The 17,491-nt window shown below is 35.8% G+C and overlaps 1 protein-coding gene across 1 annotated transcript in view; it reads left to right on the forward strand.

Annotated features, from left to right (window-relative positions):
• Window positions 1–71: 71 nt before the first annotated feature.
• Window positions 72–17,491, forward strand: part of RFX6 (regulatory factor X6) — a 64,580-nt gene continuing 47,160 nt past the window's right edge. The window contains exons 1-3 of the mRNA XM_004702204.3: window positions 72–355; window positions 3,702–3,825; window positions 5,344–5,405. Of these exons, the coding sequence (XP_004702261.1) occupies window positions 72–355; window positions 3,702–3,825; window positions 5,344–5,405 (470 nt within the window). The remainder of the gene's footprint in view (window positions 356–3,701; window positions 3,826–5,343; window positions 5,406–17,491) is intronic.

Consider the following 17,491-nt stretch of genomic DNA (forward strand, 5'->3'; position numbering starts at 1 on the left):
GGAGGTTTGCCCCGATCTTTGTTTATTTCCCGGGGACACGCGTGTCCACCTGCGGCGCTGAGCGGCAGGTGATGCGGCGCATCTGCCGCCACCCCGCTGGGCCACCGCGTTGGACGCCAAGGTCTACGCATATCCCGAGGTCGCTTCGTGGCTTTGATTGTGCGCTTTTCTTTGTCACCCTGTCCGCGGAACCGTCAGACATGCGGGGAAGCAACGGGAGCTTTTCCTCGGAAGAAGAGGATGCGGACGGCCGGGAGGGCCGCCGGCGAGCGGCCGACCCGCACCTCTCGCCCAAGAAAAGCGTCGCGCAGGTCATGAAGGATAAGAAGCGGCAGACGCAGCTGACCCTGCAGTGGTGAGTCAGGCCCGCGCCGAGCTGCGCGGGACGCACCTGTGGAAGTTGCAGTGCCAATGTCCCCGCAGGTGCTTTGCACAATTTGCTCCTCTCTCAGACCTTCTGGAAGTTTGAAAGAAACATGAGAATGATTCAGCCTACCCCCCCAACCCCCTCTTCATGAATATTTGGTATAGGGACAGGTTCTACCAGTTCTCAAAATGATATGAAACACAAATGAAAAACCGACTGCATTGCTCATCATTAGCTAAAACCACCATTTCTTTAAACATAAGCACTGCTTTGGCCATAACTTTTTTTTTTTTTTGCCTAACGTGGTCCTTATATTTGTTTATTTGACAGCTCGTGAGTTTATAAAACATGTTTTTTAGAAAACTTTGATTTTTACTTTAACACTGCCTTTATTATAAGAGGGCAAATTAAAAAGTGTGTTGGTTGTAAACTGAATTAAAGTAGACTTTTAAAAAATCAGGCAAAGCATCACTATTAACAAAATTATTGTTCAACTATTTTCCAGTACATGCCATATATAACTCATTATCATAAAATATCACAAATTGGATTTTTGTGGCAAAGTCTGGAGAAAATAATGTATGAAAAGGCTTTCTCTGTAGAGAGAACGTTGTTAAATATTGATATAAATGCAATAAGGATTTAAAAATATAATATTAACCTTCTACTGTATATGAAGAAAGAGAAGTATATATATATGTTCCCTTAAATTTCAAATAATAAACATAGCAATAAAAAATGTTGTTTGCTTACTGCTTAGTTATAGCTTAGTTGTATCTGCTTACATAGAAAATATATAACCTTAGCTCTAAACCTTAGAAAATATAGTAGAAAAATAATATCTAAAAAATAGTAAATTTTATTTTGATCTAAAACTAGTAAATCCAAACATTTAAACATTGTATTATAGTGTAGATAATAATATTTTAGAAATGTTATAATTCAATCTTTTTAAATACTTGAAAAATAAACCAAATAGCAATTTAAAGTTATAGTTTAACTGTTAAAGTTTATAGCATGCTTACTAGTAAGAATACATGGGAATAGTAAATAATAGGACTATCTGGAATATTTCGGACACAATTCTTCATAGGGAAATTGGGATAAGAGTGTTTCTATTTTAGAAGTCATGGAGGTGTTTAAAATGATCACTCTTCACTTCAATGATGTTTTCCGTTCAAACTGAATGAGTTTTTATTTTATAAATGTACATATGTTAAAATGAAAGACAAAATTCTATAATCCCAGGTAAAGTTATATCTATGCATAAAATTATTTGGGACTTTGAAGACATTGTCTATTACATTTGATACTATAATATCAAAATAGACAAGTGAAAAGTGGGTGTCATATACATTAAAATATCATTTTTACATAGCCAAATGTTTCTTCATGATTTTTATACTTTTTGAAACTATAAATTTTTGTCATTTTGATATGAATTTTCTGCATGGCCCGTTAAACTTGCATGTTATTTATTTAGTATTCACAAAGTGAATTATTGGCATTATGAGAACTTTCTTGCATTCCTTAAAGTAATAGATGATCTTTGTGATGTTAAACATTTGAACTGAAAATCAGAATAAAAATATGACTGATTAATTTTCCCTGTCAACTATGTGTTTGATTTTATGTATGCAAACTGAATTTTTATATTGAAACACTAGATATTTCAGGTTTACATTCTCTCTTTTATTTTTCCTAAATAAAAATAGATTTTTTATTCTTTTACCTATTCAGAGATCATCTTTAGCTTTTATCTCAGACACATTGGGAATAAGTTAGATCAGAAATTCTTCTGAATTCTACCTTGTTTTTATATGACTTGCATTTTTTCTGTATTTTAATTATTTCCATTTACTGTACATAAACTCTAAGTAACTCAGCCAAGATTAATTACTGAAAATTGGAAATATAATATAGAATTTATAATTTCTAGATGGGTTACTGTTCAGGAACTGGCAATGCTTCAATATATATTTATTGCATTTATATAAATAACACTTCATTGTTATGGCAGAGATACAATGGGATGGGATTATCTTTAAATGTTTAAAATTTCTATAATAATACTGAAACAGTTGAAGTTATCTATGTTATGAATTTGGAGGTGTCTATGAAAAGCTACATGCATATTTCAAATGTACAGGATTTTAGATAATTATAATATCGATCACACAAAAAATGTGAAGGTATATAAATAGATATAAATATATTTCAGTCTTACAAAAAATGAAAGCCAGGATCGGTAAATCTATATAAATAGTAACTGGATTAATGGTTTCTTGGGGCTATGGCCTGGAAGGTTGGGGTAAAATGGGGAGCTAATAATGATAAGAACAAGAATGAAGAAAATTTGGTACGACTGATTAGGGTGATGATTGTACAATTCTTCTTGGTGTGGTTAAACTATTGAATTGTCTGATGTGTGAATCATATGCCAATAAAACTGAGAAAAATAAAAACAAACAACCCAAATGAGTTTTTCTTATGTATCCTGAAATTGAATACATCACCACCTTCCTCAACTGCTTGCGGTGAAGCACTTGTTAGTGAATTACAGTACGACATTGGAAGGCTTTGATAACCTGAAGCCTGGTAGACCTTTTGTGTTGGGGATGGTGAGTTCTTGGAAAACACCATAATCTTTAATTTCATCATTCACAGTTCTGTATCACAAAGCAAACTGGGATGAAGAATGAGGATGCATACAAATGTGAGACCCAATATTTGGGATGTACACCAGACAGAAGTGGTTTTTAACTTCACTAAGAAATTCCTGGAGCCCTGGTGGTGTAGTGGTTATGCTTTGGACTGCTATCCTCATGGTTGACAGTTCAAAACCACCAGCAACTCCATGGGAAAAAGACTGGGATTTCTACCTCATCAACAGTTACGGTCTCAGAAACCCATAAGTGTTTGCTATGAGTCAGCATTCACTAGATGGAGGTCAGTGAGAATAGAAATTCATGTGGTCCTGGGTAGTTGAGAGCTTGACTACTAACAGAGTTTGGCAGTTTGAATCCACTCAGAGGCACCTTGAAAGCAAATCTTGCCAATCTCTTGGAAAAAATCCTATGTTAGGAAGTTCCATATAACAACACGTGAGTTGGGGTCAACTCAACAGCAACTTGGTTTTGTAAAAACGAATTGTGAATTCTTGCTTTTCTAATTTGTATGATTTGTAGTCATATTGGGGATAAAGGATGTTTATTCATGAGCTCATTTGTACAGAGTTTGTATTTAACATGTGAAGTAAATCGATATGAAAGGAGTAAAAGATGAAAAATAAGAAAATGGTTACTCTTTTTTTTTCTTTTGCCTTTTTTCGTAGGCTTGACGAAAATTATATCGTGTGTGAAGGCGTTTGCTTACCGCGGTGCATCCTTTATGCACATTATTTAGATTTCTGCAGGAAAGAGAAATTGGAGCCAGCCTGTGCTGCCACCTTTGGAAAGGTAAGTGATACAGACTGCTTGTGCTCGCTCCACATGTGTGCGTTGTTTTAGAGAATATCAGACTACTGGTTCACAAGAATAGATGAAATCTCTTATGAGCTGTGCTTAGAACTGCTGTACATTTTGATTATTAGAGTCCTGGCTATTAGAAGCTTTCATGTGATCTTAAAGCAAAGTTCATTGTGTAAGGAAACGAATTAATGGAAGTAGCATGTATCATGCTAATGCAATTGGTAATTATCTTTATTTAGCCAGTCCAAGTATTTGAGTTTTTCAATACATTTAAAAAATCTATAATTTAAACCATTTTTAAAATTTCCATTTCACTCTGTATATCTTTAACCTCAAACTCCCAAGATTTTATGATCAGCTTGATTATATTTCTCTTGTTTAAAAACATGCCTTTATAACCAACCTGCATGTTTAGGATTGAAGTCTATAGAACTAACAGTATTATATGTATATATATTGATCTCATTTGAGAATCAGAAAACAGAATCTTGGGGAAGTCTTTTTCTTGTGAGATTCTTGGTCACACCCCTGTCATCTGAGAACCTAGGAAATCCTAGAGAAGGTGTAGACGTTTAGGTCTCAAATATTCCATTTCCTAGAAAATGAAATCCAAATTAGAACCCACAGAGGGACTCGTTTAGAAAATAATGAATGCTGTGGTCCAGATTTCACTTTAAAAGAAAAGACTAACAAATCTTATTTGTGACATGCGATAAACTTCTTGCATGGACTGATACTAATATGTTGTGAGACCTTGTGAGAGGGCCTGACCCTCTTTAAAATTCAGTTCACTCACCCTATAAAGTGGAGGTTGAAATTAAGGAGGCTGAGCTTCTAATGACCATGTTATCATTACCATTTTATGAGAACACTTTATGGCAGTAATTCTCAATTGTTTGGAGGGTCATGAGACACCTTGGGACTCTAATAAAAACTGTAGATAGACCAAGTCCCCAGAAAACTTACCCGTGCACTACATGCTCCCTGGGACTCTTGGAAGCTCATGCAGGAATCTCTGAGGATCTGGGTTTAAAACTCCTGTTTTACAAAGAAGACATTTTTCTTCTATAAGCAGATCTTACTTTTAGCAAATTTAGAGACAGAACTATAGCACCCCCAAAAAATGTTATAATACTATTGTGAACATCCAGAAAGGCAGATAGTGGCCTGAGAAGCAATTTGGGGTGGAGTTACTCGAAAGAAACTCGAATCTTGTCACCAAGTGTACACATGCTATAATAACTGCTTTGATAGTAAAATCAAGCAAAGCAGGTATTGTAGCGATTTGACTTAAAAAAATGTGATCAGAGCAACGGAATACTCCAATCCAAAAAGGACTTGCTTGCCTCTGCGCTTGATTTATTGCTTATCAATATATATAAATTATTTTTCCAGACTAATGTTTGCCCACAGTTTAATCTTCACTTTCCTGAAGTATTGATTGTGAACAGACTGCAATAGAATGACAATGTTTCCAAAAACTAAAGTGGTTGGTTTTCTTTTCAGACAATTCGCCAGAAATTTCCACTCCTAACTACACGACGCCTTGGGACAAGAGGCCATTCAAAGTAAGACACATTAACAAACAGCTCAGAGCTGCCCTTGCAGCACAGGAATGCTGCTACCGATGTAGTACTGTATTGTCAAATATTGTGAAATGTATTTCATGATCAGGAAACGGTCAGTTGGATAACACCAAATAGTGTTATCTTTTGGTTGAATTAGACTTTTGCCAACAATAAGAACTAAAAATAAGTTTATTTTAGTGTAACGTTTAAATATACAAACTTATGCAGAAAATCATAATTATAATTCACTATTGTTTCTGCTGAAATAACCTAAATGAAACATCTTTATTACTGTGAAGCTACTACTGAAGGTGCCATAGCAAAATGCGTATAGCTAATTAAGTGGCAGACTGTAATCCACAACAATGCCAAGGAGAAGGGCCAAAGCCATGGACTTGAAGAGCTATGAACCGAAAGGAGAGTTCAGAGTCTTCCTGGAATTTTCTTTCCTAGATAATTTCCTAACACCACCTTCTGTTTTCTTTAAGAAAATGACCTTTAGTAATGTTAATGTAATAAAAGCATAATATAAACTATCATATATTTTATTTCGTGGTATCTTATGCTTTCTTTTATGTCGATCTCTGAAGAATGCCCACTTTGCCAGTTCTTGCCCATCAATCGTTTTAATGCCCTCTGCCTCTTCAATTTCTCTTTTCCCTCTGCCCACCAGCAAACTCTTATATATTGGAAGGGGAAATGTCAAACTCATTATACCTTCCACATTGTTCTATTATTTTTTCTCATTGCTGTTTCTTGAAAGAGTAGCCATTTCCAAATTGCCTCACTGTTGATCATACCCCTCTCTCCAGGTCATACTCTAAGGATTCTGTAGTAGCCATAGGGAGCTGTGGTAGTTTAGTGGTTTTTGCACTGGTCTGTTAACTGCAGAGTCAACAGTTTGAACCCTCCAGTCACTCCGAGGAAGAAAAATGAGGCTTCAGGCTCCTGTAAAGATGTATAGTCTCAGAAACCCACTGGAGCAGTTTTGCTCTCTCCATAGGACCCCTATGAGTCCGAAATGATTCCATGACAGTGAGTTGATATGTTTCTGGATTTTAGTAGTCACATTAAAGGAGTGAAGCGAAATTGATTTTAACAGTATTTTTTATTTAACCCAGCATATCGCAAGTATTTTGTTACCATGTCATCAATGTAAACATTATTATGAAGTATTTTACATCCTTTTTCCATAACAAGATTTTGAAATCCAATGTGCCGTTTAGATTTACAGCACATCTTAAGCAGATGAACCTTGTTTCAAGTATCCGGTCCCTGCATGTGGCTAGTGGCTCAGCCCTGTGGAGAGCACAGCCCTAGTTTCTTGACAAAAAATATCAGTTGGTCTTACTTTTAAATACCTCTTGACTCTATTTCTCCACATTTCCATATTCAGCACTCGGCCTCACTTTTCTTTTTTTTTAAATTAATCAATTTATTGGGGCTCATACAATTCGTCACAATACATAGATCAATTGTGTAAAGCACATCTATACATTTGTTGCCCTCATCATTCCCAAAATTTTCTTGCCTCTTGGGTACCCGGAATCCACTCATTTTCCTTTTTTTAAAAATTTTCCCCCCCTCCCCTTCCCTTTCCCCCATGCACCCTTAATAATTTATAAATTATTATTGTATCTTATATTACACTGTCCGGCGCCTCCTTTCACCCACCCCGCTGCTGCCCGTCCCCCAGAGAGGAGGCCATATGTGGCTCGGCCTCACTTTTCATTTCGTTCTACAGACGTTTTTCAATTGACCTCTTCAAGTTCAAATACATTCTCATCTCCTGCTTAGTAACTTTCATTGACTTGTCATTTTTACTAATTAGAAACAGACTTTTCTCCCCTTGACATTCACAATCCCCTATGATTGAGTCCCAATATGTTTCCGATCTTATCATTTACTCCTTCTCCCATGTCACCATGTCGCATATGCTCTCACCTAATGATTACACTGGTTCCCTTCGTTTTCCCCCAGCCATCCTTTTGTCTCTTTCCTATGTAAGCTCAGTCGTTTTAAGAGTGTCTCATGGACTCCTTCTTCTAGGTCTCTTTAGTCCCCTGATTTCTTTCTATGTACCCTCATAGCCTTTGTTGGAATTTATCTTAATGGGAAATTAATGTATCTCCTCCCTGCTGTGGACATAAGCTTTCTGAGGATAGAGACTTTGGCTCCTTCACGTTCACACCCCTCTCTTGTCTCAATAGCTCAGTTCCTCATCCTTGGTTCAATTTTACCTTCTCCTTCCTGCTGAGAAAACCAAACATATGAGATTCTCTACCAGTCCTTATTTCATTGATTTTAATGCCAACAGAATTGTGACTAAGAACTAAGAATGAAAATTTGAGTTTGAAAAAGACAAAATTAGTTCCTGCTTTCTAACCAAATCCGTTTTGTTTCCAAATTGACCCCTTTTAACTGACTGATTCCTACTAAACTGTGTAGGTGGAGAGAGATCAGATAGGGGTTGAAATAAACTGATAATGGCAAAAGAGGCAAAGCAATGGAGGGAAATGCTCTTCATTGGATCAACAAGAGGGCGATAGGCCGGCTGCAGGGAAAGTCTTTTAATCCTGGAAGGAGCCTTTAGGATTACAGATGAATCATTAACCCTCTCCATTGTGAGACCGGAGGATCTGGTGTTTAGGTTTGTGTAACAACATGTGGAGACTTCAGACAATTTGTTTGGTATCTAAAAGCCACAGATATGCCCAAGAGCAAGCCTCAACAACTTGCAATTTTTCTGCTTTAATGATACTACATTTTCTTTTTATGACTTAGCAGTTACATTTTTTGGTATTTTGATAGTATGAAGGAAAATATATTTTCCATATGTTAACTAAATACATTAAAGACATAATATGATGTAGCATTTATACATCTTATAAAAGGTAATGATTTGATGTAAGTATTCTTAGCAAGGGAGCTTTCCTGTTTTTATTTTGGAAGATGGTATAGTAAAAGGTAGCTTTGCCTTGTGGATAAGAACTTTGGGTTTAAAGTTGAACAAATATAAAGGTTGACTCCCATATGTGATAGCCTATGATACTTCTTATAACTTCTCATTCAGTGAAATCAGTATTAATAATTAAATAGGATTACTATAAGAATTAATTAAATGAACAGACGTGAATATATTTTCAACTTTTCTACCTTAATATTATGAAATTATAACCATTCAACACACTAATAAATAAGGAATGCAATTCAAAGTTTTTTTATTGAACAATGTAAACACTGTGAGAATTTCTGATTCTTTCCAATAACCATATAAAATAAGATGGATCATAACCTGAAAGGGAGGAAAGGTGAGTTACTTAGTTAGGGCCACACAGATACTACGATATACCACCATTTGCATTTAAATAAAACTCCATATATCTCTAAATTGTGTGCTCTAACACTTCTTAGAAATAAGCAGAAAAACCTCACTGTCGAGTCAATTCTGATTCATAGAAACCCTTTGGAGGGTTTGGAGTGGAATTGCCCTTGTGGGTTCCAGGGTTGTGAATCTTTTGGGGGAGAAAGCCTCATCTTTCTCCCCCTAGAGCAGTGGTTCATAGCCTTCCTATTGCCGCGGCCCTTTAATCCAGTTCTTCATGTGGTGGTGACCCCCAACCATAAAATTATTTTCATTGCTACTTCATAACTGTAATTTTGCTACTGCTATGAATCAGGCGACCCCTGTGAAAGGGTCATTTGCCCTCCAAAGGGGTCACGACACAAAGGTTGAGGACTGCTGCCCTAGAGAGTGGTAGGTGGGTTCAAATTTGACCTTGTGGTTAGCTGCCCACTGTGTAAGCGATTACACTGCTAAAGCTCCTATTCTAAAGCCTTAGTAAATCTTCCTCTCTCTCATCCAGTTTTACCAATAAAATAATTGTTTTACTTTCAAGCAACAGATTCCAAAGTTAAAAAAAAAATTTGTATATCAGATTTTTCAAAAAGCTGTGAATGTGACAACCCTCAATAATGAGGTCCTTTAAATTACTCTATATTTATTTGAGGATATTTCCATTTTACATAAAAGTGATTTTTGCCGCACAAGCACACTTTTGCTTTTTGTCCTTTAAGTTTTGTCCTGCATATTTCTCTGTTGGCATTCATCTTTATAGCTATGATTTATAATGATTGTTTAAGATTTTCATTATATTTTATGAAAAAAAACTGTGTATGAGACATAAGAATAATGAGAGGAAACAGAAAAATAAATGAGAAGGCAAGTTTATTTTAGAGAATTAAGATATCACGATTTCTCCCAATTTTGCTTGTGATTTTACAAAACTTATTTTATTGCCATTGGAGTGTATGTTGAATATACTGTTGCTAAATATTTACTGACTTATTAAAACAATCAATGGATTCATATTAATTTATTTTAACTGTCCTGTGTGGTGTAGTAAGTAGCCCTGGTGGAGCTGTTGGGGAGGTGTTGGACTGCTGGATGAATGGTTAGTTGTTCAAACCTCCCAGACTCTCCACAGGAGATAATTGAGGTTGTCTGTTCTCACAGAGATTTACAAACTTGGAAACCCTGGAGAGAGCTACTATAACTCATAGCTTGCTAAATGGCAGTGGGTTTTGTTATATTAAGATACATTAATATTATACAGCTGCTGCAGTGATGGTTAAAAACAGATGATCAATTTTTCCAAATTCTCATAGAACAAGGAATACCCAATTAATCTAGTTGGAGCTCTCAGATAGAACGTACTTTAGGATCATGATAGACTCAAAATTTCCTTTGCATTCTGGTTATAAGATTGTACCACTGAATCAAAAAGTATCCTTAGATCACTTTGGGATGCATGGAAGAATAGCATTCTTCACATTCATTTGTCTCTCTATGCTATCCAAAAGTTTGAAGAAGTTTGCTCTATGGGACAGAGTTTGTTACCAAAAAAGAAAAGAAAAGAAAACTTATCGCCATCTAGTTCATTCCAGCTCCTCTATACCCTATCAGGTAGACTAGAACTCCTCCACAGGATTTCCCAGGCTGTAAGTCGTTACAAAAATAAACAGACACGTCTTTCTTTAGGTGAGTTCAAGCCCCTGGCCTTTCAGTTTTACAGCTTGTCACTTTAGCCACTGTGCCACCAGGGATCCTTAAAGAGATGGTGAGTTGGATCTATGGCTCTATAGGTTACCAATCGATTGTTTCTGCTTTCTGTTCTCTAAGCTCCTCACTGTCTTGGCATTACAGAGATTGATTCTCAAAAAAAAAAAAAAAAGATTGGTTCTCACAGCAGTCACCTTCTTTTTTCTCATTTAAGTTGGGAGTCAAAAACGTTTTAATAAATAAAAAGAGCCTAATATGTAGTTATACAAGTGAAAAGATACAATATTTAAAATAAACAGATGTATTGAAAGCACAAAAGTCAAAATGGAATCTCTGCTTAGGACCAGCTATCATTCCTCATACAAAATATAAACAAAAGAGGAATAATTTCTTTCCAGTGGCATATCCAGTATTTCATATTGGAAACCATTGCTGCTAATGGCTACAGATAAAATTCTCTGAAGGTTACAATATTGGATCAGGATGCCTTACTCTAGAGAGCCTAACCTAACAATTGCTTAGGGACATTGAACTTGTGGGTGCATTAGCAGCTCAGCTCCTCATCTCTTCTTTCAGTCCTACCTTTTCTTTCTGGCCCAGAAAGTCCAAACTCTGTGACAGACTTTAAACATTCTTAGCAGCTAGCTAAACACCGACTTGGCTTTCGATCACCAATGACAAAAGCATACACTTTAATTTTTCTGCCGAATATTCATTTGGGTTTTGAACAAATGAAAATAGAAAATTCAGCAAGTAATGTAATTTATCTAATGAAAGTTTATCTTGCATATTTTTTATGGTTATTTATGGCATTGCACTCACTTCTAACCTATAAACAGGGTTAGGTTCCAAAGATCAAATCATTATGCAAAGATCAGCATCATGAGAAAGTGGAGAGTGACTACTTCAGACACACAATTGAGGATGGTGAATTATTACATAAGTGTTGAATAATATCATTACATAAGTGCCTAATCACTGAAAATCATGGCCCAGATACATTGATGTACAGTTTTAACCATCTCACTCAGCATTAATCATCCTCACACTCTAGTGTCTGTTACTATCAGACATGTTGCTAGCATGAAAAAAAATTGAATAGTATTTGTTAAAAATATTGTCATAATGCAAAATGTTAGGTATTGAAAGAGTTAATAAGTGAGGAGTAGGTATAGGTCAAGAATAATCAGTCCATTCATATTTATATTGTTGTACAAAGTAATGTGCTAAAGATTATCTAAAATGCAGAGAACTGTAAGGTGGAGTGGCTACTATTACAAACTGTTTACTGTTTATCCATTTACAAGCATTTTACTGAGTCTCAGGGTGCTGATGAAACCTTAAGAATACACTGGTTGGAAAAAAGGACCTGCTCAGAATAGCTCTATAGAGTAAGGGAGAACATGGTGTAGAATACCTAAGAGATTTTATGTACATGGTAGACTATTTAGTTTGAAGTTACATTTTAATTTCTTGTAGACTTTGATCAGTTAAATCTTGGTTTTTAGACATGATGGACAAAGGCGATTATCTTATTTATTAGTAGTGATTTAGTAGGTTAATAAAACTGATATGGCAGCTGCTCTTATCATAGCAAGTTATTACAAGTCCCTGAACAGCTAATCCCATCATTTCCTTATCAGTTATCATTTGTGTAGTGTAAACAGACATCAGGGCTACCAGCTCAGGGGAACATATGTTTCAGGAATTCTGTACAATGACTGAAATGAAAAAGAAAAAATAAAGGTGTAGGTAGAAATTGATCAACAAATGAAGAAAAGTATTAGACACAATGCAAATATTTTAGTTGTAAAAAGAGCAATAGTAATTTCATTTGTCCTATTAAAATTTCTATATTTTATACCATGTTCATTATAACATGTTGACACACATTAATTATTCTGCTTTATTGAAAAATTATAAAGGAGATCTGTCACAAGGACAGTTGATGCTAACGAATGGGCACACTTTTGTTAGATAACTACAAAGACTCATTCTCAAGGCAAACGTTTTCTTGGAGAAATCAGGTACTCACCACCTGGGTTTTAAGTGTTTTCTGTACATTTTAGTCCATAAAAGTGGTGAATAATGAAAGTGGAATAAAGAACTGTGAAGTGTTTGCAGGTCTTTATTCATATTAACCTATAGGGTGGACATTAGGTAGTGGTATACTCCTCATATAAGTTAAGCCAATTCCACAGTAAGGCAAATCTCACTTTTATTTAACGTGTATGCCCGTGTGTTCTGAAATAGCATTTTATTTTTGGAAAATATTCCCTAGCAAGACTTATTGTAGGGAAATGTATTAGCAAGGAAATGCTATAAAATGTTGCAAGTGAGACATGGAATCACTCTCCCCTCTTTTATGAGGTCTGTCTTCAGTTGTGGGGAAAACAGAGAGCTGCTCATTTATGATCTCTTCTTTGTTCTCAAAAACAAACTCTTCATTCAGGTGATAACGTGGACCTACGTAGAACAACAGAAAGACTAAGGGGAAAGATGATTTCTTTGCTTTCAGAAGAAATTGGATATGAAATATGCTTTGTAGAATGGTCATTACAAAGGTTCAAATTTGTAGTTCTAGAAACTCTCTACTTAAAGACATTTACTTTGTTCCCTTTGTAGACATTGTCTAGGTGCAAATGAAATTTTGTTCCACTCAAATCTTTTGCTTGCAACTTGGAAAAAGCAGAATGCCATATTGTAGTTGTTGAACACGATTGGCTTTGAAAAGATTTATATTTTATCAAGTTTTGAATTCCTAGCAGAACACATTGGAGTTTCCAATAAATGTTTGAGGGGTTTTCTTTACAGCAGTTTTAAGAGGGAGGGAGAGAAAATGAAAATACAAAAGCCCCTTTCTCCAAATCTTATCATTTAGTTGGGAGGCAAGTTAGGCAGACACATTCCAAGGATACAGGGATAAAGGGACAGAGAGATGAGCAAGAGAAGCGTTACGGGACAGAGAGATTCGCTTTCCCGGAGAGCAGGCAAAGCTTCATGTTTTAAAGCTATGCTTGGGAGGGTGGATAAGAAATTAGGACTTGATTTCTTTTATCTGATATGTGAACCCACACTTAATTCACAATAAAAAGCTTTTTCAAAAAGAAATTAGAACTGGAACAAATAAGGACATTCTAGATGGAGAACTCAACAAGACAATAAAGTACCCAGGTAAGAAAGCATGTTATTGTGTGTGATCCTAATAGTCATTGTTGTAATGATACAGTATTTATAGTTGGATTGGTAGATTAGTAGGTTTATTTTCATCATGATAAGCAAGATATACTTTAGCCTTTCCCAAATTTAAAGTTGTGCTGTTATGTTAAAGTGTATGAAAACTATATATGGCCTTATTTAAGTTTTCTTTAGAGTACTTTGTTATTTCAAACCTCGTTTCATATTATTTATGCATTTACTCATGTTTACAGACTTCTGTATTGTAGACCAGGCATGTTCTAGAAGCACTTTTTGTTTCTATACATATGGAACATCAAATAAGAAGCATCCAGATCAGTGGTGTTGTAGGCCTTCGTGATTCGGGTCCATTGTCGAAGCTTACTATGATTCACGCTGAAATAAAAGAAGGGGTATATGGATGTGAGTGGAAACATTTAAACTATATTTAAGGGTTTCAAGTGTAAAAAAAATTAGATGTGAAATTATGCATATGAAATGTTTTGAAAAGTTCATGAAAAAATATATTCAAAGATAATGGAATTTTCCCATAAAACCCATAAACTCTTCAAAGTCCCTTTCTCTATATATATAAATGTAAAAATATTGGTAAAGATTTCAGTCTAAAAACCCATGGGTTTATTCCAAACAAAACATGTTTTCAAATGTCTCTGTGATCTGTGGATGGCTGGAGACAAATTCTCTCAGTCAAACACTTGTCTTAGACTGCCTTCAGAAATAAAGGATGCTTAAAACAAAACAAAAATTGTTGCACAAAGACTGCTGATTCAAAGGACGATCTTTTCGTGTCTTTTAAAGAAGATGATAATAGTGTTATGGAGCAAATTGTGTCAGCAGATGTCTCTTAGATTGATCAGCGCAGTGAGGTAATCTGCTGGGCCAGTTAAACGCAAGGCAGAAAGACCAGCTCCAAAAACCATGGCTCTTTCTTAGGAGACAAAAGGGTAATCGTGGCAGATATTTTGGGGTAGACTTTTCTAGGGAGATAAGGAAAAGTTACAGGGTTTCATTGTGCAAACTTTTTTTTTTTAAATTGAAAACTACATGAGGGGACAAAGGTCAAGAAACTTGCTCCAAGATTTTTTACCCCCATTACCACAATACACCTGCTCATTCTTCGAGGGGAGCAAGGGCTAGGCTTGAGAATGCCATTGGGAAATCACGTCCACCATACAGCCCCGCTTTTTCCCCTTAATACTTCTTGCTTTGAGAACATTTCAGAGAAACCACTTGAATCCTTCAAGGATGCCAAAACTGCCAGTTTGACATTGGGTAAATCTAAGCATGCAGAAATCTCTGGAGATGAGTTAGCTAGAAGCACTTCCCTCAGAAGTAGATAGGTGAAAGATATGGTTAGAAACAATAGCTTCATAGTTTGCTATTTTTGTTCAATAAAAGTTTTATGATGTAGCATTTTTTTCCTTTCTTCTTTTTTTGTAGCAATATATTTCGCGTATCCATATACAGGTATACATTTACATATATTCTGCATCTTGAGTACAGAGCCAACATAGTCTGTTGAAATAAAGAGGGTACTGGAGACTGGCAGATCAGGGTTGTTTGATTTTGAGCTCTGGCCATTGGCTGAGTGGTCTAAGCAAATCACATAACCTCCTTGAGCTTCTGCTTTGAAATGGAGGTAAAATTTAAATTGTTTGCTCCTGTAGAAATTTGAAACAATGTGAAAATAGAGTTTTAACATGTAATACATGTTCAATAAATAACTATTTCTATTATTACCTGCTTCTATTATACTGAAAACCTATCAAACCACTGTTATAGATTCAGTTCCCAGTTTTTCCTTTCTAACACTCTCAACTCCTTTAAGCTAATTAACCTCTCCTACCTCTCTTTCAATCTTCAAAACTTAGTGGATCAAGAATTGAATATATATTTTTGGAAAATGAGAGAAGGTAGACTTTCACTAGTTCCCGATAGGCTGGCATTGGTTTTTAAGATTAAATTGATGTACATCTCAATAACATAGACATATCTCTATTAAGAGACATCAGTAATGGGAAGGGAATATTGTATTTCTAATGTGTAGACATGATTATCTTTCTAGGGTTTCAGTGTTCCTAGGCTGACAGTATTATTTACATTTTTACCTATGAATAAAATATGCGCATTACTGCATGTAGATACTCATATCAGACTTTGACAGAAAATGTAGGTAGAAGCATTAAAGCATGTATGTTTAAAAATATTTTGCCCTAATGATTTTGATGGGGAGTGCCAAAGAACAGCCTAACAGCTACTAGGGAATAAATGATTTGAGCAAGAAAAATGGTCTCCTTAAAGTCATAAGCAATAGAGAAAAAAAAGTAGCCAATCCATATAAGCCAGTATTTACTGAGCACTAAAGAGTCACAAGTAGCCCTGGTGGCCCAGTGGTGAGAGGGCCTTGTACTCATACAAAGAGTTACCATCTCAGAAACTCAAAAGGGCAGTTCGAACCTGTCCTAAAGGGTCACTATGAGTTGGCATTGACTATGAGTTTGCAGTTTGCAGTTTGGAAAAGGGGCGATAAGGAGCTTTGGTGGCATGGAGGGCTACACATTGGGCTGCTAACAGAAAGGTCGGCTGTTCCAAACCAAGTCAAAACCACCAGTTGTTCCACATGAGAAAGTTGAGCCTTTCTACCCCGGTAAAGATTGACATCTTGGAAATTCAGTTTTTTACTTTGTCCTATAGAGTCGCCATGAGTTGGAGTTGACTCGGGGGTGGTAAAAGGATGTTACATTTAAAAACATCAGGTGCTTTTAAAACTAGAAGTAAATGCATGGCAGTGGTGGATGCTCAGCTAATGTCATCACGGTTTCGTTATTGGTCCGTGTTCTGATTCGGCTGAGAGTCATGTAACAGGGTAAAATTCTGAAGGATAAATATTCTTGATGATCTTTATGTTTGTTTTGTTTATCATTGCATTGATATCTATTAGAGTGTTTGAGACACAGACTGCACCCTACTTAATATTTATTGAATTCATAGTTCTCTTTTTAGGACTGTTTTTGGAATTTTTTCTCCATTTTGTCTCCATTGCCTGCCAAGGCAATGTAGCATCTTCTCAGTCTGGACGGCAAGCCACATCAGCACAGCATAGTTTTGATTGTATATTGAATTAAGGATTAACATAAGAAAAAGAAAAATGACAAATGAGAAATGACTTAAGGAAATATGGGACATATAAATTTCATTCTACAAATGGCTAAAATGCAGTCTTGTAAATTCTAAAGCCTAACTTTATAAAAGAAACTGAAATTACAATATATTTTTATTGTATTAGTAATTTTTTCTCAAATATAATTTTTTAAAGTTTCTGCTAATATAAATATATTCACTTGGTGTCTTGCTTCTAAAAACAAATACCCTCCCTCACACTCAAGAAAATAAAACTTCCTGCTATTGAGTTGATTCCAACTCATAGAAGTCCTGTAGGCCACTTTACAGGAGGAGATAGCTTCAACTCTCTCCTGCAGGGTAGCTGGTGCATTCATGTGGCTGATCTTGTGATTAGCACATCAAGGAGTCGCCACTGTATCTCCAGAGGTCCTGAATCTCTACAGGAAATATTATTTCAGGTCCCAAGGTTCATTAGCTATTCTAATATGCTTGGCCAAAAAGCATCTAAATCTGCTCATTTGTTCATGGGTCTAAAGTAGTTTTCTTATCTATTCCTACCTTTCAAATCATTTTATTGGGGGCTCACAAAACTCGTATCACAATCTATACATACATCAATTGTATAAAGCACATTTGTACATTCGTTACCCTCATCATTCTCAAAACATTTGCTCTCCACTTAAGCCCCTGGCATCAGCTCCTC

Source organism: Echinops telfairi, unplaced genomic scaffold (assembly GCF_000313985.2).
Source record: "Echinops telfairi isolate 266 unplaced genomic scaffold, ASM31398v2 ScPeMD7_3533;HRSCAF=4204_0, whole genome shotgun sequence".
NCBI lineage: Eukaryota > Metazoa > Chordata > Mammalia > Afrosoricida > Tenrecidae > Echinops > Echinops telfairi.